The sequence below is a fragment of the Cyclopterus lumpus genome, chromosome 15, assembly GCF_009769545.1.
Source record: "Cyclopterus lumpus isolate fCycLum1 chromosome 15, fCycLum1.pri, whole genome shotgun sequence".
Lineage (NCBI taxonomy): Eukaryota > Metazoa > Chordata > Actinopteri > Perciformes > Cyclopteridae > Cyclopterus > Cyclopterus lumpus.
Window position 1 is genome coordinate 22,425,483 of NC_046980.1, and position 15,456 is coordinate 22,440,938.

Below are 15,456 nucleotides of genomic sequence, written 5' to 3' on the forward strand. Positions count from 1 at the left end.
AAAAACACCCGATTTGGAAGTGTCATGGAAAATAATGTCTTTCTAATCTTTATCCACAATCCAATGCTTCTGTGTGATTCAGGTGCGCGAGACAGGAGAGCTGGAGCTAGAAGAGGAGCTGTACTCCAAACTGATCTTCCTCTATCGATCTCCGGAGACGATGATCAAATGGACCCGGGACATGCACAGCCGAGACCACAACAGATACTGACGGACTGCCACCAGGTGGCATTGTGTTTGGCTGTAATACCACACAGACAGCGATATCTGAAGCGCATCTTAAAGATGTCGAGGGGTCGGCTCAGGGGAGGCTTCTTGAGAATACTCCTGACTGGACACAAAAGGAGATGTACACTAGTAGACGTACTGCGTGAAGCATCTCCAGTTGCGAGACACCTGTTGCTGTTCTTCACAGCTACCTGAGCACTTTCATGAAACCACCTCACACTACAGACTATCGAGAGTGCAATCGCAGTTCCACTGTGGACGAGACGGCTAGCAGCTGGAAGTCTGTCCTGCAGGATTTTGGACACACAGAAACGTTTCCTGGAAGACGCAATTAGCGGTCAAATCAAGCTGTGTTGAAGGTCACGGGACACCTCGTGACCTCTGTGTATTTGAGCCACCCACGTGAAGTGACTGTGGCTGAAACCTGAAATGAATTGTAGGTTGAACCATCGGCAAAAAACTGTCCCGGTGTGACGATTGATTTGATAGCATACCATGCTGCGACCCAAGTCCTCAACACACCAGAGGCAGTGTTTCTTTTTCTTTCTTTTTTTTTGTGCGATTACTTTGGAAGTCATTTCTTTTTTCTCGTTACGAGTACTTTCAGACAGGACATGAATATTACGCGGCTAAAAAGCCTAGCGTTTTATTTTCTGTAACGAGGCTGATTTCTCTGAGCTAATAAAGGCGTAAACCAATCACGTTTTGCGGAATTGGTTGATGGTGCCTGTTGTTGTGAAAGAACAACGCAGAGTAGTTCAAATCCCAGACGACAAATTGTATGTAACAGCGCGGACCAGATCAACTCCTTTCACAAAAAGTGCCCGAGACATACAGTATAATATTCGCAGGCGAGTATTTCACATGTTTGTGTCGTTTATTCATCACGTGTAAAAGGCCTTTTTAGAAATATTTTGTAATCAATATTCTTTGTAAAAGCAGCGTGTGTGCAGCGGCAACAGAACAGGTCTGATTTAAAGTTTGTATTTCCCTTAATATAGCAACATTCTGAGTTTGAAGGAATCAAAAGCAGCTCTTTCACTTTCCAGGCACCTCAGGCAAAACCTCCAACTAAAAAAAGAAATGTGTGTCCCTATTGTGTCTGTCACATAACTGGTGATCTTAAAAACTCATTGTCTGAAGTCATTGCAGAGTATCAGCATGTGAATTAAAAAAAATCTGATTAAATGAACACCATTAATTTTGAAACAGGCCGGCTATACTTACAAAATGAAAGGATGAAAATAAATTACAAATGGTTCAATGGATGGTGTTTTATGATTAGTTACTGTTACATTTGGGGGTTATTTTAATTACTTACGTTTAGCATACTAATTTATTTTGTTACAGTAGACTGTATATATTTTAGAAGGAATCATTCTACATAGGATTATTTATAGCACTTTAACTGCTATTGTATTTATATATTTACATCTGTAATATTTAAATTGCCATTTTAGGTCCTACCTTTCATTGTTTTGTGAGTGTAATAGACGACGATGTTTTCAAACCCATAAAGTGGAGGCTTTAGAAAACACTGCTGATCAAACATTTCTGTTCGAATCGACTGCGCTACAGCGTACCAGCTGGTGTTGCTGGATGATGGCTCCAAGAAACACACTACCATCAACAGCCACCGGGGATTACCAGCGGATTCTGGAAAATCCGATGAGAGACTTTCATTATGGCACCCTCAGAATAGTAACATCTCCACGACGACAAGGTTCAAAAGGTTCTACAACAGCTTCAGAAAAATGGACTACGAGTAAATATGGTAAAACTCAATTAGGCCACGTCTGAAGTCCGAGGTCTCGAGGGTGAAGAGGAAGGGAGGTTGAACGAGGTCAGACTCACAGGCCCGTATCCACACATACTATGAACGGTGAAGGTGGTGGTCCAGGATCCATGCTGTAAGGTGTGTGGTCCAGGATCCATGCTGTAAGGTGTGTGGTCCAGGATCCATGCTGTAAGGTGGTGGTCCAGGATCCATGCTGTAAGGTGTGTGGTCCAGGATCCATGCTGTAAGGTGTGTGGTCCAGGATCCATGCTGTAAGGTGGTGGTCCAGGATCCATGCTGTAAGGTGGTGGTCCAGGATCCATGCTGTAAGGTGGTGGTCCAGGATCCATGCTGTAAGGTGGTGGTCCAGGATCCATGCTGTAAGGTGTGTGGTCCAGGATCCATGCTGTAAGGTGGTGGTCCAGGATCACTCGGCATGGGCTGAATGGTGTCCTCGATGCCGGGTTAGTAGCCGAACTGAAGTGGGTCCTTTGATGGCTCACCAGGGGGGCGGAGATGGACAAGGACCAGCCTCTCCAGGGTCACCTGCCAGTAGCTGTTGAGGTCCTTGGGGTCCAGGGTCTTTGGCAAGATGTTTCCCGCACCTGTTGCACTCTCCCCATCTTCTGGCTCAGGTTGAAGATGTGCTCCACATTCCCACACAGCTGGTCTGCACAGGACTTGATCTTCTTCAGTTCTCTGGACTGGCAGCTTTTCTCGCCTCGATCTTCTTCAGTCCTTTTTCTCTCCTGGTTAATTGTGAGGGACAAATTAGTGTTGGACAGGAAGTGCAGTGTATGTGGAGGGCGGAAGGGAGCTGGATGTTGTGGTGAGAGCAGTGGCGGCGAGTCAATATACAGGGGGTGCAGACGATGGGGGTTGCAGCAGCAGGGAGTACTGGGTCCTGGGAGGGGAGGGGGGAGGGGAGGATGACTGAAGAATGAGTTCACATTGGATCTCCATTTAATTATCCAGCTGAAACTATAGAGACAAAAGGCTAATTACACTTACACCTCGGGGCAATTTAGAGTTGGAGCCGGAGGACCCGGAGAAAACTCACTGGGTGATGATGATTGTATCATTATTATTGTTGTAATTAGAGTCCGGTTGCAAAATGCCCGTGTGCTGCTTGTGATTCTGGTTCTATTTTGTCTGTGCCCTGCCCTCTAACGGGCTTTGCTGTTGGCTATGCACATACTCATAGAACCAGAGTTACATCCAGGTAACTACTCTTTCTCCGTGATCCCACAATGCTCCACTTCTAACATGATTCAGGGAAAAGCAACTTGTGTCTGACCTGTGAGCAAGAGAGAAGGCAGCTAATGGGAAACTTCTGCAAGAAAAAACTACATTTTGATAGAATGGACATATATTTCTTTTATTCCAGACTCATGAGTCCATAAAGCAACAAACACAAATACAACAACAATATATAAAATACAATACAATACAATACAATACAGGGACACAGGTACAATTACTGCAGTTAAAAAGTCACTTGTGGTTTAAAAACATACAAACACTTGTTCCAATGTTTCCAGAAACGGGAAACATACCTTGTATCACTCTGTGTTGGCTCAGTTAAGACTTTTATAATTACATTTTCTGAGGCATTTAATCGACATTTAAATTTCACAAAGACACTTTAGAAGTAAGTATTATCAAATACCATTTCAGTATGTTAGGCTCACTAATATTATTGTTATTATTATTTATAATACAAATAAAGTAATTAATTGATTGATTTTTTTATTGAATAATGTACTACTAGACAGTCTGACCCACACTCCAGACCAGTTGGTGGCGGTAATGCACCAATTTGTTGTTTGAGCGACTAAACCCAAAATAAAAAATCAAAGAAGAAGAAGGAGAATGCGCCACTCCACGGAGCTGGACTTCCGGCTCGTGACGTGTTGGCCCGCTGCAGAACCGGAAGCTGGTGGCCGTCCGGCGTAGACGTCAGATGCAGCTTGAACTGCGAAGAGGAGCGAGTGACCCGTCTCCACCTCAGCGACAAGATGCTGCGTTGGCTGCTCGGAGTGGCGCTGTGGGCTCGAGCGGCGGCCTTCTACCTGCCGGGTCTGGCCCCCGTGAGCTTCTGCGAGCCTGGAAAAGACCAAGTTCCAGACTGCAAGGTAAACATGTCACAGCTCACCTGTGTGACTTCAGCTGAGGGTAATAACTCGATAATTACATACACAGTATTCAGTGCAAGCATTGAATAGATGGACGAAAGGCAGTAGCTGGGCGAGCTCTTTATAAACAGTGAGCGTTATGTAAACAAGCAGCTAACAGAGGGGAGCTAATGCTAGCTGCACAGCCTATGATACATCAAAGGGTCTCCGATAGACAACAAGCTAACAGCAGATAGTTCCGGATGGTACTGACGTGGTGGCTTCATGAGAATATAACAACTAAATGATTCCCAACTTGTTTGCTCACAGCAACAAACACACTTTATAAGCCACTAATAAAAGTGTACATGTATTTCTTTAATAGGGTACCTCGACATGTTGGACAGATTACTACCACTAGCCTACAGTCCAAGTCGAAGGTTCATTCATTATGTTGATAATCCTCTCTCTCTCTCTCTCTCTCTCTCTCTCCTAACTTATCTTCTCTCTCTGTTTCTCACACACACACACACACACACACACACACACACACACACACACACACACACACACACACACACACACACACACACACACACACAGCAAGCATTGCAGCGCTCAATCCAAAAGTCGAAATGTATTGAATGATGTCAACTTCAGAATTCACAGCATGGTTTTTATTGAACACAAAAAAAATCTGTTTCAATCCAATCAATTATTGGCTTTAAGCCTTTCAAAAACAATATTTTCTCTGTGGGCAAAACTATTCTACAATCTCCAGATATTATCTTAGAACATTAAATTATGGCTTGCATTCATATACTAACCGCCACAACAACACTAAATCATATAGTTTTTTTCCTTTTTCTTTCATAAAATATGACCGGGCTGGGTGGTATGACCCAAAATGTATAGTATAATTTTTAAGCATGGACGGTAACCATATATTCCTCCGATATAAATGCTTCTGAAGGCGTAATGCACTGGTACGGCAACTGCGTGGCATAATTCCAACCATTCCAAAGTCAGTGTAAACTATTCAAAATGTTCTGTTTACTTTCTGCCATCTATAGTGGTTATCTGCAGAAAACCCACAATTCAAATTGGAAATAAATGGAATGGAAATAAATAATAATAATAGTTTTATTGATCTATTATAACCTTCTTAGAGCTAGTGTTAGGAAGTTAAACTGGTCAAAATGTACGTTTATATTGCTGTTAAAACATGTTATGTATTTATTCAGGTTTCTCACCATATTTGACAAGATTACATCACAAGCGTTATAATTTACCTTTGTCCAATTCTTATTTTGACTGAAAACGGTTTGAACGTACCATGCAAGTCAATGCGGCCTTGTGGAGGAGGCGGAGTTTGCAGACTGGTGGAAGACCATGTCTCTGGTAGAGGTCATTGAGCTCCAGGGTGGGGATGAGGGCTCTGGACATTGTTGGGCTTTTCTAACTGAAATGCCTCTTCAGTGTCACATGGAGGTCAGGGACCGTGCCTTTGGCGTTTGGGATTGTCATATTAATAACATTTGAGGTATCGCACTGCTCCGTCTCTCTGGGAAATATTCTGGGATGCTGGAAAGGAGGCTCCGACCGATTGGCCGTGGAACAGTAGACCACCTCTGAACCCTTGCAGGTCTGTTGGAGGGGTCACGGGAGATTGTGTTGGCGAGTTTCATGTTCAGGATCTCAAAGAACGGCAAGGGGGAGGAGAGTCTGTGGTTTGGGGGCCTCTGAATTGCATCTCAACTCTTTGTAAATGATATGGTTCTAGGGCTGGGCGATATGGCCAACATCTTTTATCCAGGTATCTCTTTGAGAGGACTTGATGCCTTATTCACAGATTCCAGAATATGGAAGTCCTGCGCAGTAAGGACCAGGTGTTTTATTGTCGGCATTGAGGACCTGTAAGGAGAGCTTTCTCCTGCACTATGACCCTTTCAATCATTTGTTGCAGGGAGCCCCACACGGCGGGGGTGCTCGTGATCAGCTGATGAACATGCACGGTCAGTTCACGTCTGAGACAATATTTATATATTACACTTTACAGGACAGGTAACGCATATTAGAATATATTCTATCACATTTTTCTTGTCTCCTAAATTACATTTTATTCCTACTATGTACTAGAGGTGTGCTTTAGGGCCTGGCGTATTTTGGATTTTAAGCTTTTTAAAATGTAAGATTTGTTTTGCCATGTGGCTCTTATTATAAACATGTAAACATTAACATACAGTGATTGCAATCTAAAAGGTAGCGGCTGTATCAAATGTCATTTTTTGACATTCAAACTTCTGATTTAAGATTTTAATAAACCTGTTGAGTATCACATGCGCTGTCCGGCAGTTGGAGATGAACAGGGTTAGGGTTCTGTGCGGCGGCGGCAGCCGTTTTGGTGAAGAGGAGGTCGAGCTGGAAGGCAAAGCGCCCAATTTACCAGTCCATCGACATTCCAACGCTCACCTCGCCGAAACAATGAGAATGCAGGTTGCCAACGGACGAAATGAGCTTCCTTTGTTAGGTGTAGAGCTCAGATATCGCTGCTCCTTATTGTCCAAAGGGGGGCCAGCTGATCCTGATCCCTCATGAAGCCCTTCCTTTAGAGGTTTTCCAGGCACTTTTAACTGGTAAAACCAGGGTGCAGACCCAGAACACACTGGAGAGAGAGGCCTGGGAATGCCGTGTTTGCATGAAGGCATCATAATGTAACTCAATGCAACCTCTGGTGCCATGGCCGGTGCTTGTAGAACGTCGTTCCTTTGCCGAGGTTCTCTGCTCACCTGGTGACTGATGGATGGGATGGGGGGATGGGGGGGCTTCAACCACAGCAAACGGGACTGTGGCGTATGTATTTGTATTTTTTTTTTATTTATATATATACAAATTTAAATGAAATTTATAAAAGCCTTAACTGAGCCAACACACAGTGATACAAGGTAGTTTTCTTGTTTCTGGAAACATTGGAACAAGTGTTTGTATGTTTTTAACCACGAGTGACTTTTTAAATGCAATGATTATGTGTCCTCGTATTGTATTTTATATATTGTTGTTATTGTTTGTTGCTATATGGACTCATGAGTCTGGAATAAAAAGAAATCTATTATTATAGTAGTATGTATGGTGCCAAGAAAAGGCAATTATCCTTTGGACATTTTCATGATGTATTCATTCACGTACTTACCCAGAGTATCTAGAAGTCTTTACAACAAGGCGTTAAAAATGAACAATACCAACCATTCGAGAATCAGTAGCTAACAACATGAAAATGAAAGCCTGCTGCCTTGCTCATGTGCCCGTCTGTCTGCTTTTTGTTTTCTTCTAGTCGACCATTGAGCTCTTTGTGAACAGGTTGGATTCAGTGGAGTCTGTTCTGCCTTATGAATATACTGCGTAAGTGCAAAATGCTTAGCAATGTGTACGTGTTGTCCCTTTTTATATGCTTTTTCTTCTTAATTTGATCCTTTTTGAGTTATTCCATCAACGTCCTTTGTGCATTATGTTTGTCCAAAAGCACTAAAGAGTTATTGCTGCAGTTTAAAGCTAAAGTGGATAAATATGTCAATATTGAGCCATTTTTATCCATTACATGCATAAACTATAACTTCCTTCTGCTATAATGTTGTTGAATTTTTTAAATTTTTTTAATCACATTAGCTTTTATTGTGAATAAATCAATAAATCATTATTGTGCACGTTCCTGGATGTAGATTTGCTTCACTCACCAGACCCCTCTAAACATGTGCTGGTAGGTTTTGGAATAATAAAAGTAGATTTTCAACCGTGATCAGAAGTGTTGAAAGCATAATGATAATTTCAGCCTGATTTAAAACCACAGCACCCGTTGTTGTTATTATTAATTCAACAGAGTGTCTGCACTAATGGAAGCAGAGAGCCTCGCCTGCTAACCATGTTGCGTTCTCTCCATACGATATCATGTCGTAATATAATGTTAAATAAAGGTGCTTTGAACGGTCCTGTTTGTGCAGGTTTGACCTTTGCTCAGAGAAAACATTGAAACGTCCATCGGAGAATCTGGGCCAGGTTCTTTTTGGGGAGAGGATCGAACCCTCACCGTACAAGGTAACACACCTACGCCATCACACACACACACACACACATTGAACCGCTGACTCATTCACTCACTGAGTCAACATTGAATTCCTTCAATGAAATCTTCCAGATTATGGGCTAGGCTCGTCCTTCCAAAACACATGTAGGTCAACACCTCATTTAATTCTTATTTGGAGCCAATAAACACATTCACTTTTTCTTTACTCTCTTAATATGTGTTCCCTTACATTGAAAATGGGTAGCTTCATGTTTGAGTGGAGTATCCCTGTTTAAATGGTGTAATATAACGTGCACGCGCATGCTAACTGTGTCCCGTGTGTCAGTTTGAGTTTAAGAAGCCTGCGACGTGTCAGAAGGTCTGCACCAGAACCTACAACACCAACGACCCGTCAGACAAAGTCAAACTGGACTTCCTCAAGAAAGGCATGTTACTCAACTACCAGCATCACTGGTATGTATGACCGGCTGACGTGCACGTGACAGAAAATACAACCGCATCTTTAGAGACTTGCACATTGGTGTGTTGTGGAAAAGTTGTAATTCTGCTCAACGGTCCGTCGTCCTCATTTGTATAAACGTTGGAGGGAGTAGAAGGTGTCCAAACAATGGGTTTGGGATCATCCATGGGATGATGAGTCAGTCCCTCCCCATCACCATCCTGCTCAAGAAGCCAGCAGCTGGTGACTTGCATTGTATGTTACTAACAAACATGGCCGACAAAAGGATAGAAACCAAATGGGTTCATGTAGAACACGTGTTGGTGGACTAAAATGCTGAAGGGAGAATCCGTGAAGGGAAATGTTAGTGCTAGTAAATGTGTTCAGGTCAGTGTCCACTGTGCACGTTGGTGAGCATCACAGGCTTCTGTTGTGTGTGTGTGTGTGTGTGTGTGTGTAGGATTGTGGATAACATGCCAGTCACTTGGTGCTATGATGTTGAAGATGGACAGAAGTTCTGTAATCCTGGTTTCCCGATTGGCTGTTTTGTCACAGAAGCCGGTCGACCCAAAGATGCCTGCGTGGTCAATGTGAGTGCGTAGCACACACACGCACACACACACACACACACACACAGCATGTTCACAGAAGACCAGCCATTCACTAGATTACAATCTCCATGAAACATTATATTCCCCGTCTGTGCTTTGAAACCCGTGTGTCTGGATTTTTGTTTTCCAGTCCAACTTTAATGAAAAGGATGCTTTTTACATCTTTAACCATGTGGACATCACCATCCATTACCACATCGTTGAGCACGAACAACTGGGAGCTCGACTGGTCGCGGCCAAGATTGAACCCAAAAGGTGACCGTTTGAGCTGGTATGGAACATATAGACCGATATGACTGATATGCAGCTGTCCTCAGCAAGTGACCTTACACATCATGAATATTACACCCACAGTGTATCATCCTGACATCATCTTCATTGCATATATTATTCATCATTTGGTTATATTGGTACATTTCTCTGAGACAGATTTCATTGTGTCATTGAAACATTGTTAGAAGCGCTCTGGAGCGAGGCACCTCGATGTGTGGTACTTTTACATCCGGGTCCACTGTAGAACTATTTGGGGATGCTTCAGTGGGATGTTGTGGTATTAATTGGCGTTCTTGTCGGTGCTGCCTGTATTGTGATCAGGTCTCAATATGCAAATGAGCTGCTGAACTTTACTCCTTTTTAATCCGTTTCCTTTGTCTCTCCGTTTCTATCCAGCTACGAGCACCCCAATGAAGATAGCCCCGTTTGTTCCGGGGGGCCGAAGTTCCTGAAAAGCAAACACACCGGCGTGTTTGAGATCCCGTACACCTACTCTGTCAACTTTGTGGTGAGTTCAATAGTCTTTGTGTTTTTGTTTGGCTCTAAAAAAAATAAAAAAATGTAATGGCACTTGTGTAGTTTGGTTGGTTAAAGATATTTAAAACAAAAAAATGCAACCAGTGTAGTGCAAAAATGTTTTTGGAGAGCAACTGTCGTCTAAAAATGGTATGTGGTGTAACTGCATCACCAGGATTGATACCGAGGAAATACATTTAATGGAATTGACTTTGGGGCACTTTCCTTCCACAACACCGTAGATATAAAGGCGTCGGTGCATTAATTTGGGTTGTAAAGGAACGTAACCATGTAAACACAGAAGAGTTTGCGTCTGTAGGAAGACAAGAATATTCGTTGGGCGTCGAGATGGGACTACATCCTGGAGTCGATGCCTCACACCAACATCCAGTGGTTCAGGTAGGACTCACACACACACACACACACACACACAATGAGCCCGTGTTCATTACTTTCCTATCGCTGACGTTTGGAAGTTCATTCAGGACCATTTTGTGGACACTGAGCCGAGTGGTAGTCAGTTTATTCAGGTGGGGAATCGGTTAAACAGCGGCGACTAATGTGGCTCCGGGTGTTGTGTGTTGTTTCGTCCCCCCAGCATCATGAACTCATTGGTGATTGTGCTGTTCCTGTCTGGAATGGTAGCAATGATCATGCTGAGGACTCTGCATAAAGACATCGCCAGATACAATCAGATGGACTCTGTGGTGAGTACATAGTGTGCACATGGAGCTAACTTTATATTCACTATCATACTAAACCTAATCAGACAAGGCAGTCGTATGATGATGATGATGATGATGATGGACTTCAGGGGTCAAGCTGTGTTCTCGTCTTATCGATCTGGTTCTCCAGGAGGACGCTCAGGAGGAGTTTGGGTGGAAACTGGTCCACGGAGATGTTTTCCGACCTCCCAGGAAGGGAATGCTGCTGTCTGTGTTCCTCGGCTCTGGAACCCAGATCTTCATTATGACCTTCGTCACCCTTTGTATGTCTTTCTGATCTTCATAGTTGTTTCTTTTTTTAAATAGTCCTAGATGTCAGGCTTGAACCCCCTTAAGGTGACTGCCTGATAGGCGTGCTGCTTGATTACTTGTTCTTCTTCTGTCCACTCTTTATTTAATGCTCCCTCTCTCTTCACCTTGCCTAATCAAGTTTAACAAAAGTAAAATATAAGACATGCAACATCTCATGGTATCACTACAAAAATGTCTATTACTCTGGCTTTGAAAAATAGTGTAAAATTGCACAGATATCTTACTTGCCTCCCTCCCTCTCTTCAGATATATATATATATATATTTATTTATTTTTATTTATATATATTTATTTTTATTTATATATATATATATATTTATTTATATTTATTTTATATATTTTTATTTATTTTATATATATATATATATATATATATATATATTTATTTTTTTATATAAATATATATATAAAAATAAATAAAAGACAAAAAAAGTGCTTTACAAGTACAGGTCCATGTACTTCTAACTCTAAACTTAATCATGTCCCCCCATCCCTCCCTTCCCCTCCTCCCCCAGTCTTATATTTTTATTTATATATATTTTTATTTTTATTTATATATATATATATATTTTATTTATATTTATTTAATATATTTTTATTTTATTTATATATATATATATATTTATTTTTTTATATAACTATATATATAAAAATAAATAAAAGACAAGAAAAGTGCTTTACAAGTACAGGTCCATGTACTTCTAACTCTAAACTTAATCATGTCCCCCTCCCTTCCCCTCCTCCCCCAGTCTTCGCCTGTCTCGGGTTCCTCTCTCCGGCCAACCGTGGGGCTCTGATGACATGTGCGGTTGTTCTCTGGGTTCTTCTGGGAACCCCTGCTGGATATGTGGCTGCTCGCCTCTACAAATGTGAGTGAGAGAGGAGAAAGTGTTTTCTTGTTGGCGGGGGGGGGGGGGGGGGGGGGGGGGGGGGAGAATTTGGAGAAAAGTGCCGCTATCATTTATTTTTATTTGATTTCTATAAATCCTTTTCTTTTTTGTCTTTTTAATTGACAGCTTTTGGAGGAGAGAAGTGGAAGACCAACGTTCTGCTGACAGCCTTCCTCTGTCCTGGGTAAGACCGACTATAACAATGGACACCGGGGTCGAAGGTCACGACATGAGGGAGCCACAGCTCCTTGATGCCACTCATTAACACTTCCTCCTCTCCCTCTCTGCTCAGGGTGGTATTTGCAGATTTCTTTGTGATGAACTTGATCCTGTGGGGCGAAGGGTCTTCGGCAGCCATGCCATTCGGGACCCTGGTAGCCATATTGGCTCTTTGGTTCTGTATCTCAGTGCCTCTTACCTTTCTAGGAGCATACTTTGGCTTCAAGAAGACAGTAAGTCCACATTATAGAAACGTACATCCATTCATAAGTAATACTTTCTGTCTGTAACTGATTCAGGATGTTTGATCGCTGTGCTTGTTTAAGGGTATCGAGCACCCGGTGCGGACCAATCAGATTCCTCGTCAGGTTCCAGAGCAGTCCTTCTACACAAAGCCTTTGCCGGGTATCGTCATGGGAGGAATTCTGCCTTTTGGATGTATATTTATTCAGCTGTTCTTCATATTAAACTCCATCTGGTGAGAATGCAAGTTATTATTCATAGAACGTGTAAAATACAACTCGAAAGCGCCGTTTTTGCGTAACAGTCAGAAGTACAACTGTTAAGTTATTCCACATGTCTCATGTGTTCATAACCGTGGCGATTTATTAAAATGTGAAGCTCCACTACGAGACTAAGTCACATAAAATGATCCGAATCCTGACTGATGAATAGAGCAGAAACAAGTGGTTTTAATAACCACACATACATTTTAAAAGATGAGAACAATATGTATATGATGGTTTCTTTTTTGACTGACATCACTTCACACCTGAATTAACTGAATTTACAGTTGCGGGACAATTCAGTTCATTTCAGATTTTTAGATCAAGTACTTTATATTAAGAGCCACATTTTTATGTACTTGATATAAGAGAAGAACCTTTATTTACTACATTACTGTGAAGTTCTGGACACTTGTTCATGAGGAAATTCTCTCCAACTGGACCTCACTGATTTTTAATTCAATACCCCTGGTAACGTGGCACATCCTCCATATATTTTTGAGTAACTGGGAGTGTTATCCTAATATTAACTGTATTAACTTTCCTCCAGGTCCCATCAGATGTACTACATGTTTGGCTTCCTTTTCCTCGTCTTCATCATCCTCGTCATCACCTGCTCCGAGGCCACCATCCTGCTTTGCTACTTCCACTTGTGTGCCGAGGTAACCTCAATGAAACGCCTCCATGTTACCACAACGTGACGTTTACGGGATGAAATGAAACAATTTCTGTTTATTTGACCAGTAATAAACTACCCAAACGTGCACGCCCACACTCGACACAAAGATGGCCGCCGTGCGACGTTGTTTTGACTGTTCTGTATAACGGGGTCAGAGCCTCACCTTACACCGCTGGTCTTCCTCCCCACAGGACTACCACTGGCAGTGGCGCTCCTTCCTCACCAGCGGCTTCACCGCGGTCTACTTCCTGGTCTACGCCATCCATTACTTTTTCTCTAAGCTGCAAATCACTGGACTGGCCAGCACCATCCTGTACTTCGGATACACCATGATCATGGCGCTCATCTTTTTCTTATTTACAGGTACGTTCTATGAAAAAGAAGGGAAGGGTGATGTATGATCTATTTTTCCATCTTTGTCTTACAAAACATCTCATTGGGGGGGAAGGGAGATCTCAGTTTCGAGGAGCTTATATTCTTCAGATAGAATATCTATAAAGATAATCCGTTCAGATGCATGTTTCGACATCCACGGATGTCCTGACTTCCATGGGCCCAGTTCTACAATGATGCTTCTTTTTTTTTTTATGAACTACACGTGGCTCCATGAAACTGCCCGAAAAGAATTATTAAATAAATCCAACTAAATTCTAAAATGCATCAGACTAGAAGCTCTGTAACGTGCAGTAAGTCGTGTGGTGACATTGCAACAGGTTGAAACACTCCTGTTGAGTCACTTGCTGGAGACCCCCGGCCCCTCGTCCTCACGTGGGGGTCAAATGAGGGTCACGTGGGGGTCCAGCAAGGAGCGCTCTGATGTAGATCTAATTCCAGGTGCATCTTCTGGGTCCTCAGGTTCAATCGGCTTCTTCTCCTGCTTCTGGTTCGTTACCAAGATCTACAGCGTGGTCAAAGTGGACTGAAGGACCCGAACCCTCAGCAGACGATTGGCTGGAAATCCCTTTTCTCCCACGAGCCTCTGGAACGTTCAGCTGTCCATCTGAACTTTACAATGTGAACCTCCACCTCCTCCTTCCTCCAAGCAGAGAGAACTTCCTCCGGTGTTTGAGCATGTGACTGGCTCGTTATTATGGACACTGAGTATTTATCTGCATATAATCTGATCCAAAAGATTGTGGAGCAGTTCTCTCTCCTGCGAGGGCTGGCTGGTGATGTGGTGATTTTTATTTTGTTATTATATATATATATATATATATATATATATATATATATATATATATATATATATATATAAATAAATAAAATTAATTGATGAGGCCTGCTGTTGACAAAAAGCCAAAGTCCAGTCTCGCTGTTCTATTAGAGGCCGACGCCTCCTGAGGGGCGTCGTCCTGTCTCCTAGCAACCACTTGTCGGTGCCCATCATGCAAACCGTGGCATCGACGGGGTTGCGTTTCATCGAAAGGTCTCTGGCACCTCGCTGCTTCCTGTTCCATCGTGTTTCACAACTGGTTACGAGCATTTCTCTGCTGAGCTCACACGCTTCTGGCTTTATGTTCTGAGATATATACATATGTGTATGTCCTAGTATTTGGTTACGTTCCCATCACACCGTATGGCCGCTCTGACCCCTTGACCTCAGCGTGCACACGGCTTTCATCACTCAGGATTGAAATGAATATATTTTTTTTTTTTTCGTTTTAGATGTTTATCTAGCAAATTGCAATATAATTCATAACTATGTGTAACCAACTGTAAAAACAAACCAAACCAAACCGATGTATATTGTGAGCCATTAGTGAAGAGATTGAACGGGCGGACATTTCAACCCGACGTCCCACCGCGTCACTGCGTGGCCGTCGAGTGGTGAATAAATGCATCTCTTCACTTGGTTCTCAGCTTTCTGCCGACCTGCACGGTTTGATGCGCTTCAGAGACTCTGAGCTTCACCGTGACCTGTCAACTCTACAGTTTGACTCGTACATACTGGACATTGTATATTCCTGGAACAAAAGCATGGATTAAATAATGAATTCTCCTTTTTAGTTTGGAATTACCTTTTTAGATGTTGTCTGATTTGGTTTTTTATGTTTTTAATCGACTAATTAATCACATTTAAGGTTTCAAG

At 42.5% G+C, this 15,456-nt stretch overlaps 2 protein-coding genes across 3 annotated transcripts in view; both read left to right on the forward strand.

Annotated features, from left to right (window-relative positions):
* The window catches only part of piezo1 (piezo-type mechanosensitive ion channel component 1), a 66,667-nt gene extending 65,173 nt beyond the window's left edge, over positions 1–1,494 (forward strand). Inside the window, exon 54 of the mRNA XM_034552715.1 lies at positions 83–1,494. Within this exon, the coding sequence (XP_034408606.1) occupies positions 83–211 (129 nt within the window). The 3' untranslated portion in view covers positions 212–1,494. The remainder of the gene's footprint in view (positions 1–82) is intronic.
* Positions 1,495–3,879: 2,385 nt separating this feature from the next.
* Positions 3,880–14,588, forward strand: tm9sf2 (transmembrane 9 superfamily member 2). Of its 2 annotated transcripts, XM_034551392.1 has the most exons (17): positions 3,880–4,140; positions 7,451–7,518; positions 8,115–8,208; positions 8,523–8,650; positions 9,097–9,226; positions 9,378–9,502; positions 9,917–10,028; positions 10,356–10,435; positions 10,635–10,743; positions 10,892–11,024; positions 11,823–11,942; positions 12,090–12,147; positions 12,256–12,415; positions 12,509–12,660; positions 13,239–13,350; positions 13,559–13,730; positions 14,223–14,588. In XM_034551392.1, exons 1-17 carry the CDS (start codon positions 4,024–4,026, stop codon positions 14,288–14,290), a joined length of 1,938 nt encoding a protein of 645 aa, XP_034407283.1. In that variant the 5' UTR covers positions 3,880–4,023; the 3' UTR covers positions 14,291–14,588. The 2 variants fall into 2 exon arrangements, with proteins under 2 accessions (XP_034407283.1, XP_034407285.1); XM_034551394.1 differs by lacking the exon at positions 7,451–7,518 and having other exon boundaries at positions 4,028–4,140.
* Positions 14,589–15,456: the final 868 nt, after the last annotated feature.

Bases quoted from the DNA above. Each gene is read 5' to 3' on its own strand.
- tm9sf2 (XM_034551392.1), top strand. From the start codon at position 4,024: ATGCTGCGTTGGCTGCTCGGAGTGGCGCTGTGGGCTCGAGCGGCGGCC. The intron at 4,141-7,450 runs GTAAACATGTCA...GTTTTCTTCTAG, and splicing joins ACCAAGTTCCAGACTGCAAG to TCGACCATTGAGCTCTTTGT. The intron at 7,519-8,114 runs GTAAGTGCAAAA...CTGTTTGTGCAG, and splicing joins CTGCCTTATGAATATACTGC to GTTTGACCTTTGCTCAGAGA.